Source organism: Carya illinoinensis, chromosome 1, assembly GCF_018687715.1.
Source record: "Carya illinoinensis cultivar Pawnee chromosome 1, C.illinoinensisPawnee_v1, whole genome shotgun sequence".
Taxonomy (NCBI): Eukaryota; Viridiplantae; Streptophyta; class Magnoliopsida; order Fagales; family Juglandaceae; genus Carya; species Carya illinoinensis.
The window spans coordinates 37,234,892-37,251,319 of NC_056752.1; the positions used below are offsets into that span (position 1 = coordinate 37,234,892).

The 16,428-nt window shown below is 37.3% G+C and overlaps 3 protein-coding genes across 8 annotated transcripts; 1 reads left to right on the forward strand and 2 right to left on the reverse strand.

Moving 5' to 3' along the window:
* Positions 1-387: 387 nt before the first annotated feature.
* On the forward strand, positions 388-1,602 carry LOC122316930. Its single transcript, XM_043133794.1, has one exon. It carries the CDS (start codon positions 644-646, stop codon positions 1,352-1,354), a length of 711 nt encoding a protein of 236 aa, XP_042989728.1. The 5' UTR covers positions 388-643; the 3' UTR covers positions 1,355-1,602.
* A 3,525-nt stretch (positions 1,603-5,127) lies between these two features.
* LOC122316886 (porphobilinogen deaminase, chloroplastic) lies at positions 5,128-14,239 on the reverse strand. 5 transcript variants are annotated; one of them, XM_043133719.1, is made up of 5 exons: positions 13,964-14,239; positions 8,503-8,908; positions 7,116-7,322; positions 5,543-5,720; positions 5,128-5,441 (listed from the first exon to the last, which is right to left on the reverse strand). In XM_043133719.1, exons 1-5 carry the CDS (start codon positions 14,122-14,124, stop codon positions 5,332-5,334), a joined length of 1,062 nt encoding a protein of 353 aa, XP_042989653.1. In that variant the 5' UTR covers positions 14,125-14,239; the 3' UTR covers positions 5,128-5,331. The 5 variants fall into 5 exon arrangements, with proteins under 5 accessions (XP_042989653.1, XP_042989670.1, XP_042989661.1 ...); XM_043133736.1 differs by having other exon boundaries at positions 8,503-8,913; XM_043133727.1 differs by lacking the exon at positions 13,964-14,239 and adding an exon at positions 9,569-10,104 and having other exon boundaries at positions 8,503-8,913.
* LOC122316937 lies at positions 9,959-11,181 on the reverse strand. 2 transcript variants are annotated; one of them, XM_043133807.1, is made up of 2 exons: positions 10,419-11,181; positions 9,959-10,293 (listed from the first exon to the last, which is right to left on the reverse strand). In XM_043133807.1, the coding sequence occupies exons 1-2, from the start codon at positions 10,519-10,521 to the stop codon at positions 9,959-9,961; spliced, it is 438 nt and encodes a 145-aa protein (XP_042989741.1). In that variant the 5' UTR covers positions 10,522-11,181. The 2 variants fall into 2 exon arrangements, with proteins under 2 accessions (XP_042989741.1, XP_042989748.1); XM_043133814.1 differs by having other exon boundaries at positions 9,959-10,281; positions 10,419-10,551.
* Positions 14,240-16,428: the final 2,189 nt, after the last annotated feature.

The following is a 16,428-nucleotide window of genomic DNA, read 5'->3' on the forward strand; positions in this document are numbered from 1 at the left end:
TATTGCTAAAGAGTATCACAATATATATATACATATATTATGTAGAGAGAGAGAGAGAGAGAGAGAGAGAGAGAGAGAGAGAGAGAGTTTTTGGATAAGCTTCCATATTTTCTGATTAACTTTATTTATAAGCTTTTTATTTATTATTTATTAATGCGAATTGATTAAAAAATTATTTATTATTCTTAATCTAATAATTATTTAATGGAACATAAAGGAGACTGATGGTTTTAAGAATTATCATTTTTTTTATCTTTTCTAATATATCAATTTATTTAAATAAAAAAAATGACCTCAGTATTAGAACAGAGTAATATTTAGAAATTCAGAAAATAAATATTGAAACGAATTTCTCTACCTTTTATTAAATGTTGCATTATTGTCTTTTTATATTAGTCTGAATATGTCATAAAATATCTGGAGAAGTTTGAAATAATAAAAGAGTAGAAGGCACACGTGGCCAAATAAGGAAAAGGCCGCAATAAAATGACGAAAAAGTTGTAAAAACTCCCTTCATTTCATTTGGCAAACAACTTTACAGCAGAATCCGCTATCGATGAGCATTATCAGTATATTACGTCCAAAACCCTAATTCCGTATCCCAGGGTTACCGTTGGGATCGCACCGGCACCCACGCCAGCTTATGAATGCAAACCCTCCTCCTCCAATGCAAGCAGGAGTTCCATGCGGCGGATGCGGGTCGTCGGACCGTTGGGTCCTACACACTTTGCGCCACAGAGCGAGCTACCGGCGTCTGTGCACGGACTGCGTCCTGAAGAATCACCAGTCTCTGTTCTGCCCGCTTTGCTTGGCGGTTTTCGACAAGGACTCGTCCCCTTTGCCTCCGCCGGCCGACCGCCTTATCTGCCTCAACTGCCCCTCCATTTCTCACCGCTCCTGCGTCCCTCCGAACGAATCCACCCTTCCTTCCTTCCTCTGCCCTCCTTGCTCCAACCCGAGTTTCACTTTCTTCAATCCCAATGGAAATGGGGATAACAAAGGGGTGATCGACAAGAACTTGGCCAAGGTGCTATTGGCTGCGGCCCGGATTTCCGCTGCGTCCATGAACAAAGCAGCCGCCACCGCTAGGCTTGACGCCGAGAGTCGTGCCAAGGAGGCTGCTTTCGCCAAGAAGAAAGCAAGGGAAGCTTTGGACCGACTCGCTCTTCTTTTCTTGAAAGAGAATGAGAACTGCGAGGACAGGAAACCGATTCGCTTATCCCAAAATGGCGCCGGCTTAGCTGTTGAGGGCATCGTGCAAGGAGTGAACAAGGCTACCAACGGCTTGCTTTCTCTTTCTGCTGTTGCCACAGCCTCCGCCCCACAACGAAGTTCTCATTCTAGCAAGGAATGAAAGATGAGAAAAGGTTGGGAATCGGGTGTCTTTTCTCTTTGATATTGCTTTGAATGTCTTCACCGAGTTGTCGGTTACTAAATTTGTAAAATCTTGTTTTCATAGGATGCCCAGAAAATCTTGTAGAGTAGAAATCGTGGGTTTTGACTAGTGTTGTTGTGTAGATTGCTGTTTCGTGTTCGATCTTCGTTTGTAACTTTATCTTAAATCTCTGTCAGTTCGAAATTTCATTTTACCCTTCACTGCAATCTACTACGTCTTGATATATCCTACATTTTTTTATTCTTTTGAGCGATTGCCTCTATATGTCTGACGAAAGATATCTATGGTGGGGGATTGATGATAGCCTCTCACTTCCTGATTGGCTTTTGCATTGGATAGGAGAAGATTCCAGTTGATCTGCTTCTTTATGGGATTCTGTGTTTCGTTATTCTGATTCTAGTCAGTTTTATTTTTTCGGGTTTCAAAGTCATCAGATATATCGTCTTCAAAAAAAAAAAAAAAACAGGAGATTTACCATCTTCTTCTGAATTGCTGCAAGCTCGTTGGTGGATGATATGGTTGGTGTTTGACTAGTTCGTATGTACATTGCTTTATGGGAGCATCACTATGTTCTATGCTATATAATTGGTGGTTCTTTATTCTAAGCCGGTGTTGCAGTTTTACAACGACTAATCTGGTTAGTACCGCCCTGATTTGAATATCCCTAGAATTCTAAGATTTCAGAGAAACACGTGCCACATGAGGGTGTTATAGTATATGAATCTCGATTATCTCTCTTTGAAATCCACTTAAAATTGTAAATGGCGAGTGGTTGATGCTTTGCGGAAGAGCGATAAAAACCGGGTTCTTCGTCATTGCTTTATTGTGGAAATCACAGGTTTTTAAGCCCTACTACTTGACATCGCATTGTTGTGACCTTTCGGGCGTGTCTTGGATCTGAAAGTTCAGCTTTTTAATGTCTGGCTCATATTTGCTTGCTCGGAGGCAAAGCCGTTTCCAAATAGCGGCGTTGGTTGTGCATTCTGTGTGTATTCTAAAAGAGCACAAACATGTGGACAATAGGAAATCATTTAGCAAAAAAAATGAACAAGCTGAAAAACACCAGGTGCGATATAGGAAGGGAGGTATGGCAAAACATGCAGTAATGAAAAAGGTATCCAGTTACTCGACAGTCGACAGAGAACCGGTCAACATCCATTCTACCAGTCTGAGAAGGCCGACATGTCTGACCTTAGATAAAAGGGTATCCAGTTATTGTTGGTTGCTGGTGCGTGTAAAAGAAATGGTGAGTTTGTGAATTATTTATTACTTAATTGTAAGGTGGCAAGGGCCGCTGGATGGGATGGTATTTTCAGTAAGATTGGTAACGCATGAGTGTCCAAGATGGTAATAGATCTCTTTGCCAACGGAAGAGGGTCTTCAGGGCAAAATCTAAATTGCAGTGGTATGAAAGATAACTCCCTTGTTGTGTCTAATCTGGTGCATATGGTAAAATTCAAAAAATTCTTTTCAATATTTCCCTAGGGGTTGGCTTAAGTGGTAAAAGGTGGGAATATATTGCATAAGGTCTAACGTTCAAATCTCATTGGGTGCAAACAATCTCTAGGGATCATCGGACTAAAAATTTTCTCCTTAAATTATCTAAGATGTATTAACGGAAAACTTCTTGCGAGGGCCTATGCACCCCTAGAATTAGTTGGGATGCTAGTCATGGAAACCCGTCCCAATAAAAAAATATTTTCTGTTATGTGCATCTGTCATTGAGTTCAGTAGAGTTAGTTTTCATTATTTTCTTATTTCTTTTTCAAGTACCTAATGCTTAACTAAATGCTTTTTGTATATTTCGTGTATTTTGGTTACAACCATATAAATTTAATGAAGTTTTATTTTACCTAAAAAAGCGTTGTCCAACTATCGTCGGACTGCCACAGCCTGGTATACTTCAGAACCCTTTGTCCCAACCGTTGTTGCGAGATCAATGTTCATGAACTGGCTCGTAATCTAATCTGTTGTTAGATATTTATCAAATGAAACCAGCAATCAAAATGTTACCGAGTCCACGGATTAACTCACAGAAAGTGTCAGTACAGTATGACATTGTCTTGGGAGGTATGGATGGGGAGAGTTAAAGTTCTACTGAAAGGTGTTGGGATTTCATTGGGAAGTCTGAAAACGGCAGTCGTCTAAGTCGTTTTTAATTTAAAACGTCGTTCTACGTATTGAAAGACGAGCGACGCACATACATACGAACCAGATGGTTAATGCTTCAACCGTCGCTACTCCTCGGGCAACATCTCAAAGAAAATGACCTCACGCCAGCTCCTTCAAGCTCGCCCGGTTCCCATGTTTCACCGTTGCATGGCCTCAGGCATGCTCTACCATGGCTGAGCTCAACCAGTATCACTCCCAGCTCATCAGGCAGACTTTCTCGACCGACAATGATGCCGTGGGCCGCGTTGTCAAGTTTTGTGCAACCTGCGAAAGCGGTGATCCGAAAATGGATGGGTTTTCCCAAAAGCAAGAAGGATATTTGATAGTTTGCTTCTGAGGAATGTTGTGGGGATTTTTTGACGAAGCTTTTGGATTTTTTTCTTAAGGGTGGTTACAAATACGTTCTCATAAATATATATATATATATATATATAGTGTGAACATAGTGCCAAATTAGTTTAATTGAATTTTTTTTAATGCAATAATTGGTTATTGGTCTTGATAGAAATTGTTAATTAAAATATGTTAAATTATTAGTAGATTAAGGGCATGTGTAGGCAGTGAGATTAGACGAGAATTCTATTAATAGTAATAAAATAGTTTGAATTAAGATATTTTATTGAGTTTTGAAAAAAAAAAAGTTGATTAAAAATATTATAAAGTTAAAAAAAACTATATCTTGTTAATATTATTTTTGTTTAGAAATTTAAAAAAATTATATTGTCTTTTGTGTTTTGTTTGAAAATTTGAAAAAATTATAATTATTAGGTAATTATTAAATGAAAAAGTTAAGATTTGAAATTAAAAAGTAGTTTTATATATGAGTGATATTGGAAAACAAAATTATGAGAAGTTTTGAAATAAGATGAAAAATTCATCCAAGTTCCCAAACAACCCCTAAAAGAATGAAAACTTGGACATTGTGCAGGTGAATTGTTCCAATTTAATACCTTGATCAGGCTTAATTAAGAAGTAACTCAAAATTTACAGTCGGTTTTAAGGTGAATTGTTATTGGGAACTAGTTTTAAAGAACTAATAATTAGCCTCAAATATTAAAGAATATTGCTATTGGAATATCTGCACCATGAGTTTTCTCATGTTCGGAGATGGAAACACGTTTGACTGGAATGTTTTATGTATGTTGTTGGATTGAATAGGTCGGCTGTTGGACAGTTGTGTATATAGGATTATGTTTGTTACTATCAGAGGTGTGCGGGTCATTAAGTTCCAGTTTTTGCACCCAACAGTCTCTCCAACTGATTGGAAACTTCTTGGCCAGTCAGAAATTGCCATCTGCACCACTATGATATATTATTCTTCCTGTATTATATTATTTTATTTTTGATGAAGGATGCATCCACCCATCAAGGTTCAAAGAGTCCCTGCCTGATCTGAAAAACAAAACAAAAAAAGAAAATAAAACAGAGAGAGTATTCAGCTGGAACCTGGAAAGCTTGAACAGATAAAAACTGCTCCATTGGCTTTGGCACCCAACTTTAAAAAATAAGCAAATCCATCAAGGCCCGACCTCGGCAATAAAACAATTTAAGAGAGAGAATTATCACATCAGAAAAGACAATCTAACACTATAAGCATTGATTTGTCATCTAGTTTACAATGAATTCAACCAATATTCTCATTAAAGTCACAACAAACATGAGCTCCAAGAATTAATAAGCTCATTGGAAGCAATCACCTAAAACTTAAACATGAAGCCTTTGACTTTATTTTCTCTCATTTCTCAACGGTTTTTCCTACTTTACTAACCAAAAAAGCCAGGACCAGCCCGCGAAAGGAGCTCCTTGCCAGCATCTTTTCCCATCATAACCATATCTTCATGAGCATATAGGCCTTTTCTGGATGTTTCCAGTACTACAGTAGAGACAGGAAAAAAATTGTAGTGTCAAAGAATATTACTCCTTCAATGGAGACAAAATGCGTAAAATATTTTCACTGAGAAAAGATGTCCATACCACGGGTTCCATCTGGGGAAGCTACCAACCCTTTAAATATGCAATTGCCATCCTCATCCTTGTAAGCATATCCGGCAATAGGAGTGCGGCAAGATCCATCCAAGGTCTCAAGAAAGGCCCTCTCAGAGGCAACTGCAAGTCTTGTTTCCTCATGATTCAATGAGGCTATGTAATTAGCCTGCAAAAGAAAACTAACAATAGTAAAAAGAGTAGTTCCAAGGGGCAGAATGAAATATTTCCAACAACTGCTATGAGGTAATGCTTGAGAACAGCATAAATCTTGATATTAAGTTAGAGATCTAAATATATTACAGGGAGTAATAATACACATATTACCCTTATCCATATCTTTTTATAACTGTTTTCAATAAAGGGCGGTAATGTAAAATTTGATGTTCCAATTTAAAAAATCTTAGTACTTTTTTTTATTGGCACCGTGTGTCCGAGAACAAAGTCCCGACTAATTTTGAGGGTACACCTCAGTTAATTTAAGAGAAAATTCCCCCAATTTGACGGCCCCTATAAATTGTATGCACCCAAGAGGATTCAAACTTTAGACCCGCAAAGAGCATACCACCAAAACCAAGGCCCAACCATTAAAGAAAACAAACTTTAGCACTTCCATTGATTTATGAAATCACTTAGGATTCTTTAATTGCGCAAAAGAGATACAAGTAACTTAGGGGTATTATGTGATTTGTTGATATAAAAAATATGCTATGAAGTGACACTATCACATTGGTTATTGTAAAATTGGTTGTAAAGTATTTGAACGAATATCATTATTCATATTACAAATACCTACAAAAACAAAACAAAACAAAAAACATTGACAGAAGAATCAGCAGCATTATTGCTGATACGAAAACGCAAATATTGCTCCAACATAAATAAAATAAGAAGCACTCCAGATCAGCATATTTTTTGGTTTGGGACTTAGAATTGCATGTGCCCCTCATTAGCATAAATTATACTAACATTTTATGCATGTATCAAGAAGAATACCATTTTCAGGAGATTATGCCTCTACTCATCCCAGAACAACAATATTTATTTCTGTTTGTAGCACATGAATGGCTACACGCTATTTAAATTGAGAAACCCCAAACATGAAAACTACTAAAAATTTCAGTCTTAATGTGAAGTTTCCATTCCATAGATTTTGTGGCTCTCATTTTCCCATTCATATCCTGTATTGCAGCTGCAATATTCCCTCACACATTTTCCTATCTCAATATCCAATATTCAGGCCAGACTAGATATCGTCCAATATGATTCACACTTCAGGAATTAAATTCCTCCAAACCTCTTAATCCAACCAGGTTAATTTATTTTATTTACTCACAAAACCAAACATTATTTGTTACACTTATCACTAATTGACCATGAGTCATAACATTTGCTAAAGTCGAGAAACAATACTTTGTGGCCCAAGTCAGAAGTTATGCTCATAGGATACGAAATATCTTGATCAACTTTACATTACTTATAATAAAATATCATGGTCAATTGTTGGCATGATCATCAAAATCACTAAAACCAGTAACTGAGGCAAGAACGCAAATAAACATACCATCTTATCATCATTGCTTCTACAGGCAATCCCAATTGCCCCTTGAGCAACTGCTGGAAGCATTTCATCAGTTGAAAGAATCGAAGTCACATTTTCTGTCATATTTAAGCGTTTAAGACCAGCTAGCGCCAACAATGTTGCTTGAACTGCACCCTCATTTAGCTTTCTCAATCGTGTTTGGACATTCCCACGAAAATTTTCCAGCACCTAGAAGATGAAATTCCCAAAGCAACAAAGAATTAATAAAATGACACACAAATCCTAAAATGCTTAAACATCTGAGAAGAAATACAGGGAGTTACAGTATTCACCCACAAATTACCATCATTTTTCACTTTGCACCTTAAACCACAAAAGTTTCAATTTTCACCCTACAACTACCTATAGTTTTCAATTTTCACCCTTAACAAAAATCTGATGGATAAAAGTACGTCACGGGGCCAATTTTCAGTCCATCCTAATAGTCATATTTTAATCGAGGGTGCAAATTAAAAAACATAGACATATAGGATGCAAATTGAAATTTTTTGTAGTTTTTGGTGCAATAAAATACAGGTTGTATTTTTAAATGAAAAATGTAATTTTCCCAAAACAATAATAAAGTCTAGATGCAATCGTATCATTAAGGGAAAAGAGGGCATTTTACTAAACAAAGTAAAGGGGAGTCAAGAGCATAGATGGGAAGCAGATGAACTAATGGCACCTTGAGAAAATAAAGATCTGAATGCAACAAACACCACCAACACAATATCACCATTGAGGCAAACATAGGTAGGGGCAAGTGGCATGCAACAGGAAAAACCAACCACTTAAAGGAGGGGAAGACAAATGCTAACTCATATTCATTCAAAAATTCACGCACTAACTGAGTCCATCTTCATAGATTCCATGTACAATAGCTTTAATGTAGGAAACCCATGCAACATTGCCACTTAATTTAGATCCAATTAATCCATATAACATATAATTCCCCATTAAGATACTCCCTACATATAGCATTAATAACAACCACCATGGTATGCAAAAAAAAAAAAAAAGAAGCAATTAATCACTTCCAAGTGTCTAAGCAACACAAAAACAATCACTTCCAAGTGAGTGTGTTTGGAAAAAAATTTATAGAAATTGTAGAAATTGTCCTGCTAATTTTAAACAATTTGTGACCGATCAAAAAATGAAAGTTTAAACAATTTGTGTATGTAAGACTAACAACTGATTATTAATGTTTTGTCTAACACTCCTGCCATAGAATTGGAGTTACGATGCAATCAGGCTGACTACAACAAACCAGATAGCCATTTTCAGACCTCAAGTTAATGCAATAACATTGAATTGACTATACAGTTCAATCAAGATATGCATAGAGGACTGACATAACGTACTAACTTACATTGAGAGATGGATATTTATGGAGTAACTGTGACTTTCTTCTCAGTGAAGCAGTACCAACAGTGCTCCCAGCCGGGAGATCTGCTACTGAAGCAGCACTCAAGGAAATAAATGCATCTCGCACATCCTCACGCTGCAGGTTACATGGTAAAATTGTCTTTTCTGGTAAATAAGTTGGCACGTCTTTCATTGAGTGGACAGCAATGTCAATTTCACAATTTATGAGTGCCTCGTCAATTTCCTTCGTGAATAAGCCCTTCCCACCTATGTCTGCAAGTGGTTGGCTTAGTATCTTATCGCCAGTTGTTTTTATTATTACTATCTGAATAGCCCCCTCTTCAGCCAGTTCTGAATGTGTTGCCATAAGTTTATCTCTTGTCTCATAAGCCTGAGCAAGTGCTAGTGGGCTGTCCTGCATATAAAAGAATATATATAACACCCCTCAAAAGAATCTCCAGTATAAGAATTGCAAAAACATAAAAAGAAAGGAAAATACATAAGCAACCATGCATTAGTAGAAATGAAGCAAATTTTAAGAATATATCATTATTGTGGACAAACAGAAACAATTTGTTGCTTGCTCCTCCCATTATTGATATATAAGCATAAAATTTCCTTTCTTCATAGATGAGAAAACACGTCATCTAAGCACAAACATGAGTACAGTAAGTTTGACAAAACAACTATGAGAGAATCGACTAGAAAAAGGGCAAATAGAAAGCCTATACAACATTCAAAGCAAAGCCACGTATGTCACGGAAAACTCTGTTTTTGTCTGAAATTCTACAGGTCACAGACGGTCAATATCTACAGATCTTATGATGTCATCTGCTATTTCTACTTTTCATACATTTAGGGATAGCTATTCCTTTTTTTTTTTTTTTTAATATATATCTACCATTACCTTTAGGCTTCCATGTTACCCAAACCACTATCCCAGCCGCCACCTTGTATACCATACATGCTTAGATATAGCAACCTGCCAACCACTACATTCAACAAGCAAACACAGATTCGTGCACAGACAGTCTCATATAACAGACACCCAAGTTTTTAGAAGCAAACACCTCTTCTGCTAGCTGTTCTCTCCCAAGGTTAGATACAAGTTCCATGGATATGAAATGGCTTGGTAAATTTTCAAACTCTTCCACCTTGAGATTGTAGATTGGTTGAAGCTTTTTAGCTTCAGAGTCTGCTGTTTCAGCATCAGCAAGTAGAAGGTTAGCTTCTTCAAGGTCTCCGAAATCTAGAGCAGCAGCAGCTCTTTCAGCTGTTGCAGCCCCAGCCATTAAAAGCAATCTAGGGAATCTAGCCATTGCTACCTCTTTTTCCTTGGATAAGATCAAGCTCTCTGTCTCCTGCAACCTGTTAACAGTGTCTGTAATCTCTTCCTCCAGCTTCTTAAGCCCCAAGATAGCACTTTCCATGTCAATTTGTATGCCTTCATTTTCAACACTCTATGACTTTGCCTCGGCAGCTATTCTTGCAGCTTCCTTAAAAGTTCTCGCAGCAGCAGCAACTTTCTTTTCCGCTTCCAGCTCTGGGACTCTTTTTTCTACAATTAAAATCCACTGCTTAAAGAATGCTATTTCTTGCTGGGTGTTTGACTTTCTTGAAGATAGCTCCTGCTGTGAAGCTCTTGCAGCAGAAATGTCCTTTAGGAGAACTTGGACATCCTCAGAAAGCTTCTCCTCAGTCTTCACAAGCCACATTTTATCTTCATGGGATTTCAAAATGGACTCTATCAGAATTGTTCTCAACCCAGTAGCTGCCTTTCCATCTGGAAAATCACCTGGACGACAGTAATAAGTCTTCTCAATTGTATCATCCATTAAGTCAAAAGCACCCTCAGAAACATGATAATGAATATCATTCCCGTAAAATACTCATTATCAAATTTTTACAGCAACTTCTCACCTTCATAATCCCAGTCATAATTTGGAGTGCTCCTTGCCATAGCTGCAGAGACCTCACTGGGATGTTCTTCACAGTAGGAACCAAAACATTTCAGTCTAAACATTCCTTGTAAAACTCCTTGAAAGTGAACCAATTCAATTGGGAAACTCTAGCTTCCACCATACCCAATTCCACAGTATAGCATGTGTGAATCGGTTGCAAGAACACGGCCTCATAATTTTTAGCTTTGTCAAAAAAAAAGAACTCCAGCCCTAAAGCAACAAAAAGAAAGACAAAACCAAACTGTGCACAGAATTCAACCTGTACTATTTTGCTAATGATTTTCAAGCCCTCACAAAATCGCAAATTCAAGTCTTCAAGTTGTCTACAGCACTCTCCAACCGTAGCTATAGAACCCCGTAAATCCAGAGGCTTTAACGACCTACACGTCTGAGCTATAGAAACTAAACCCATCATTGACACATTATTGCACCAAATTACGCTCAACTCTCAAGCCTTTCATCAAACAGCTTCTCTGCTCTAATCAAATCTCTACACTTTCTTATTTTTAAACTGTCCTTCATTTGGTACATGTGGACTAGTAACTGACACAGGAGCATCTCCATCTCTTAAGCTTTTCATCAAGAATCACTTCCCTATTTGGTTTCACAATCACAGCTTCTTGTTCCAACATTCTATCTCCTAAAGCCCCCAAAACTTCAGCATATATGTTTAAAAATAAGAGATAATACCCATAATTAATTGAGTCTAATTCAAAAACAATTTCTAGAAGAAACCTCACCCAAAATCTCCTTGCCCGTGAGAGCAAGGAACCTGATCTTGTTATTATCGACAAACCCCAAATTCCCCATCTTCATACAAGATGGGCATTTGTATTGCTTGATGTTCTCTGCCTTAGCAGGTGTTATCTTCACACACTTTCCATGGCATCTCTCACAGACGCAGCCAATCCAAAACTCATCCGCACTGTAATTTCCACCACAGCTCCCACAAAGGGTTCACTATGCTCATCGTCTTCCTCCTCATAAGTCCCATCAGCAAGCTTAGGGTTGTTCTGAACTTGTCCATCAATTGATCTCTTTGAGCGACCCCGAGATCAGCTTCCTCTATCCACACTGGGCTTGTCTTTCATAGGCTTCTTCTCTGTCACAACTTCAAAAGCGGTGGGCAGATCATTGATCAAGCTAAATAGTCGCTTCCTATCATTGTGCAAGGCAACCAACGAAAGCCAATCTTTCCGGTTCTCACTCACAGCTACGACTCCTGTGCTCACGGCCTTCACGATGGCAGCTTTGACATCATCTATCTCCAGGCATAGCACGATTCCATCCCCCTCTATCTTGCCAGTGCAACAGAGTCATCTGTCTTGGCCTGGTTGAGCTTCTAAGGCTGACGGGACTAGTTCAAGTTAGGTGGAGAATAAACGGAGATGGGGGGACTTGGGTTTTTTGGATTGAGAAACTAGTGTTTGGGATTTTTGGGATTGTTGGGATTGTTGGACTGTGAGTGAGTGAGTGACACCTCCTGGCCATAGAGGATGCCATACGAGACGTACAAAAGCAAGGCTTCTCCCCTATAGATTACCACAACCATGGGCTTGAATGCCCACAATGTAAGGTCACTCTAAATAGAAGCTTCACTGTACAGCCAATCAGCCTCCTAGCATCAAAGACAATGTTGATGGGATTCATGGTGACCTGGTTCTTGGCCCCATCATCGATCAAGTGCTCTATCTCGATGAGGTTGACATCTAGGGACGTGTTGATGGAGGATAGAAACGAAACACGAGAGGGAGAAGTGAAAGTTGAGAAAATAAGACAGGATTTATAAAGGGATCACCCTCTGTTGCTCGTTCTTCGTCTTGCATCACCTCATGTCCATATTCTTCTATTTCCACCAAACCCGAACTAAGAAAGAAGATAGAAACACTTTCATACACCTTGGTCTCAGTCACGGTTTGCTCATCCTTCAAGCAAATACCATTGTATATCGATTCTTGTTGCTCCAAGCCTCCAATGGGTAGATCTCTCTCCCGTAAGCATATTCAATACTTAACTTCGCGTCAAAGATTGTGTAAGAGAGCTGAATCAAGATCTGTAACTCTTTATCTTCCAGCAAGGACTTCAAGCGAGTAATTTTTCTCCTGGAACCCTAAGAATTTCATTCTTAATGGCAGCATGATAATTGTCAAAATAGAGCTGCAATTCAGTGTTACCTAGATCGGCCATTTTGGGATCAACTTCTCTCATACCAATTTGTTACACACCCCTTTGATTGTATGGATTGATAGTAAATAAAATGATATATCCCACTTCGAGGTTGAGAAAACCCCCAAGAATTTCAGAAGGAAGAAGAAGATATGAAAAGGATTCTATTACTTTCTGGATGAAAAACAAAGAGAGTCCTTAGCTCAGTACTTAACATGATGACCCTTACATGGGGCCATGCTAACAGACTAAACAGCATATAAAATGAAATAAAACTAAGGGTCCAGGCCCATAACCTGCTATCCTATAATCCAAATAACATGATGTACCAAAATAAAGGAAATTGCTAATGAAATTAAACGGGTCCATGGCCCAACAAATATATAAACTCAAACCCAAGTCCACCGAGTCCCAGTACTTTGTTCTTGAACTGTGACAAAAATAATAGTCCTACCTCCTATTTACTTCTACAACCGAATCTAAAAAATATATATTTTATCTGTTTTACTGCTTTTCCTCTTTCTTGAGGAAATCCCATACCTAAACTTTTGAAGGTGCGCAGAGTGAAAAGTTCAGTTCTCAAGGTTATCATTTTTCTTGATCGTAGAAACGTAAACAATGCCCCAAAAATAAAATTCCTTCTTCCCTCTTCTTATTTTTTTCTGGGTATTCTTTGGCTCTGTTGAAGGAACTAAACCTCTGCTTCTTCTTTTTCATTACTGGGTCCATTTTCACTTGATTGAGTTCATTTAAGTAAAGAATCTAGCTTCTGCCTATATGAATTTTCCCATTTGTGTGGTTTGTATATTCTCTGTTGGCATTTAGAGCTGCCATCAAGTATCAGAAGAAAGGATTTACAGAAAGCTATGAGCATGGTTAGGTGATGGAGAAGAAGTTTATATCAAGGGTTTTGAGTTTGAGAAGCTCCGTGCAAGATTGCAGAAGCAGAGGAGAAAGTGGGGAAGGGATTTTTGGGTTAGGGTTTCAACAGAAAAATCGAAAAGTGGAAGGAAATATTTTAATTGGGTTATTTTCTTTCGAAACTCCTTTTTTTTTTTTTTTTTTTTTTTTTTTTTTTATGAGGCTCGTGTCATCCAGTGAAAGAAAATGATGTCCTTGCAATGAAAGGCACGAAACTCTCTCAGAGACCGAAGAAAAGAGCCAACAACATTGATAAAGAACATTGAGAAACGGTGCTGCGGTTTCAAAACGTGCGTTAAGTTAGCAGGAACCAAAAAAAAAAAACAAGCGGGCAGGTGTGCGATGAGGCCTCTGTATAGAAAGTAAAGCTACATTATGAAAGTTGGAGAAGGCACAGAGGAGGGAGCTGAAGAGTACCTTCCTCGGGTGCCAATTCTGATGAGTGCAACCTTGGTCTTCTCTGTCTGCTGCTCAACAGCCACAGAGGCCCTTATGATTCCCACGCCATGTTTCCTTGTATTACGAAGAAAACCTGGTGTCTTAAGGCAGGGCGAAGAGAACCCAGAAAAGGCCTCCATTGAGAGAGAGAGAGAGAGAGAGAGAGATGGTAGGAGAAGAAGGAGATGGTTTGATTGTGAAGGGATATGTCTGTCAAAAAGGACAAGGGGTGAGTGGGGTGCGCGTGGATAGGGTTTCTGATTGGAAAATGCTACTGTTCTTATCGTCAGGTTATATCCATTACAAACTTTTCTTTTTCCCATTTTCTTTGGGTTCAAGCCCGGCATGGATTGGGTTACAAATCTTTCAACTTGGGCTTGACCTCCACCAGCAAGAAATGAGTCGGATGCGTAGTAACCCTATATTGCTATCCTCCTGCTATCCTCCTTTGCAATGCTGATAGATTCGTGTAGGTCAAATCATGTTAATGGATCGTATTAGTATCGTATCAAAATATGTATATTGTACTATATAATTCAATCTTAATCCGACTCGTTAAACTTATTGTATCAAAATCTTAAACCCTAATACGACTCATTAACACAACAGATCGTGTCGTGTCAACCCGTTTTAACCTATTAGTGAATATTACGAAATAAGTTAACACGACACAATACGATCCGTTTCAAACCGTTTTATGTAAATGGGTTGAATAGGTCCGAAATTAACCCGTTTGACTTAATTAAATTTGGCATAATTTTATATAAATGTTAAAATCACAATATTTATAAAAATTATAAAAGTAACTACAATTCTAAAATTATAATCCAAATAATAAAAATATCGAAATTGAAATCCTAACAATTTTACTTTTAATTATAAGGGTATAATTGTAATTTTAACTTTCTTAACGTGTCCTAACGGGTTATAACAAGTCAAAACGGGTTAACATGTTACCAACTCATTAAGCAATCTTGTCTTAACAGGTCAACCTATTTTGACCAGAATCCGTTAAGACTAAACTCTAATCCGCTATTATCATCTCGTGTTCATGTTAGGTTAATGGATCGTGTAACATATTACCACCCCTAGACTCATGGTCATTCCACTCGTGTAGCTCGCGAGAACCAACAACTATCACCACTCTATCACACCATTCATCAGCACTCCACTCATCCAACATCCAAAATGGTCACAATAGTCGAGCTAGTTAGCCGACATGACTCTCCCTCTCATTTTAGGTCAAGGTAGATTCCCATTTCATCTCAGCGTTACAAAATTTTGGATTTTATTGTTAAAAAAATTACCTCAGTCGTACTATACTACAGACCTACCGAAGAAAAAAATTAAAAAATATAAATCTATGTTAGGTATATAATATAGGAGTGTTTAAGATGAAGAACTTAAATATACAAGTTACACTCACAATAGGGTATGCTTTCCATTTGTTATCTTTTACATTTTTTTGCTTTTGAGTAAGTGGGATCAGTGTGTTAAATATTCAGTTTCCAACTTTTCCACATTGTTGTTTCGTCCTTCATTATTATTATTATTATTATTATTATTATTATTATTATTATTATTATTATGTACATGACTAATTGGTCTTACAACAAGTGAAGCAATACATGTCTTATTATGATTTCAATATAATGAGATCTAAACATTTGATTTGTTACATGTTCAATAATTTTACATTTTCTGTTTTCCTTATTTATTTCAAGTATAATTATAATCATTTTCTAAATTTGTTAAATGGATTTATGATTATCTTTACATTTATCATACTTGTTATGATCGATATGCGTCTAAAAATTCATATTTACCTCATTAAAAATACAGTAGTACTTTCAATAGGGAATACGTGCCTTGCATGGAAGCTCTTACCTAATGTGTGTGTGTGTGTATAACAAAAAATCCCCAAACAATATATATTCAAGATAATAGATATAAAAAATTATGATAAATTATTTAATAAAACAAGGCAGGGATTGCCACGTAACCACTCTTTGCCAGAAATGGGTATAGTCGGTGGCTGAAGAGAATAACTAAAGGTTGGGATTTTATGTTTCATATACATGAGTATGGGTGGAAGGGCTTTTAATAATTACCGAGCAAGTGGGTATTTTACTTGCCACCCATCCACTATTCATGTTTAAAAATAGGGTTATGTTACTCATTATCTAATACCACATATCATATCTATTTTAAATATTTTTTAACTTTTCTTATTTTATTCTTGTTAAACTAATTGAGTTGTTCTACTTATCTTCTATATACCACATACTTGTTATAGGAAAAATGAAAAAAATTTAAAAGAGATGTGATATGTAGAATGCTAAGTAGAATTATTTTTAAAAATAAAGATCTGCCCACTCGCTCCTTGGTGATGAATAAGTTTTATGTTTGTTGTCTAATGGGCTGGACAATGTCAGTGGGCAGGC

Bases quoted from the DNA above. Each gene is read 5' to 3' on its own strand.
- LOC122316930 (XM_043133794.1), top strand. From the start codon at position 644: ATGAATGCAAACCCTCCTCCTCCAATGCAAGCAGGAGTTCCATGCGGC.
- LOC122316886 (XM_043133727.1), bottom strand. From the start codon at position 9,928: ATGGAAAGTGCTATCTTGGGGCTTAAGAAGCTGGAGGAAGAGATTACA. The intron at 7,323-8,502 runs GTAAGTTAGTAC...TTCATCTTCTAG, and splicing joins ATAAATATCCATCTCTCAAT to GTGCTGGAAAATTTTCGTGG. The intron at 5,721-7,115 runs GTATGTTTATTT...TTTCTTTTGCAG, and splicing joins GAAGCAATGATGATAAGATG to GCTAATTACATAGCCTCATT.
- LOC122316937 (XM_043133807.1), bottom strand. From the start codon at position 10,521: ATGTTTAGACTGAAATGTTTTGGTTCCTACTGTGAAGAACATCCCAGT. The intron at 10,294-10,418 runs GTGAGAAGTTGC...ACTGTCGTCCAG, and splicing joins TTATGACTGGGATTATGAAG to GTGATTTTCCAGATGGAAAG.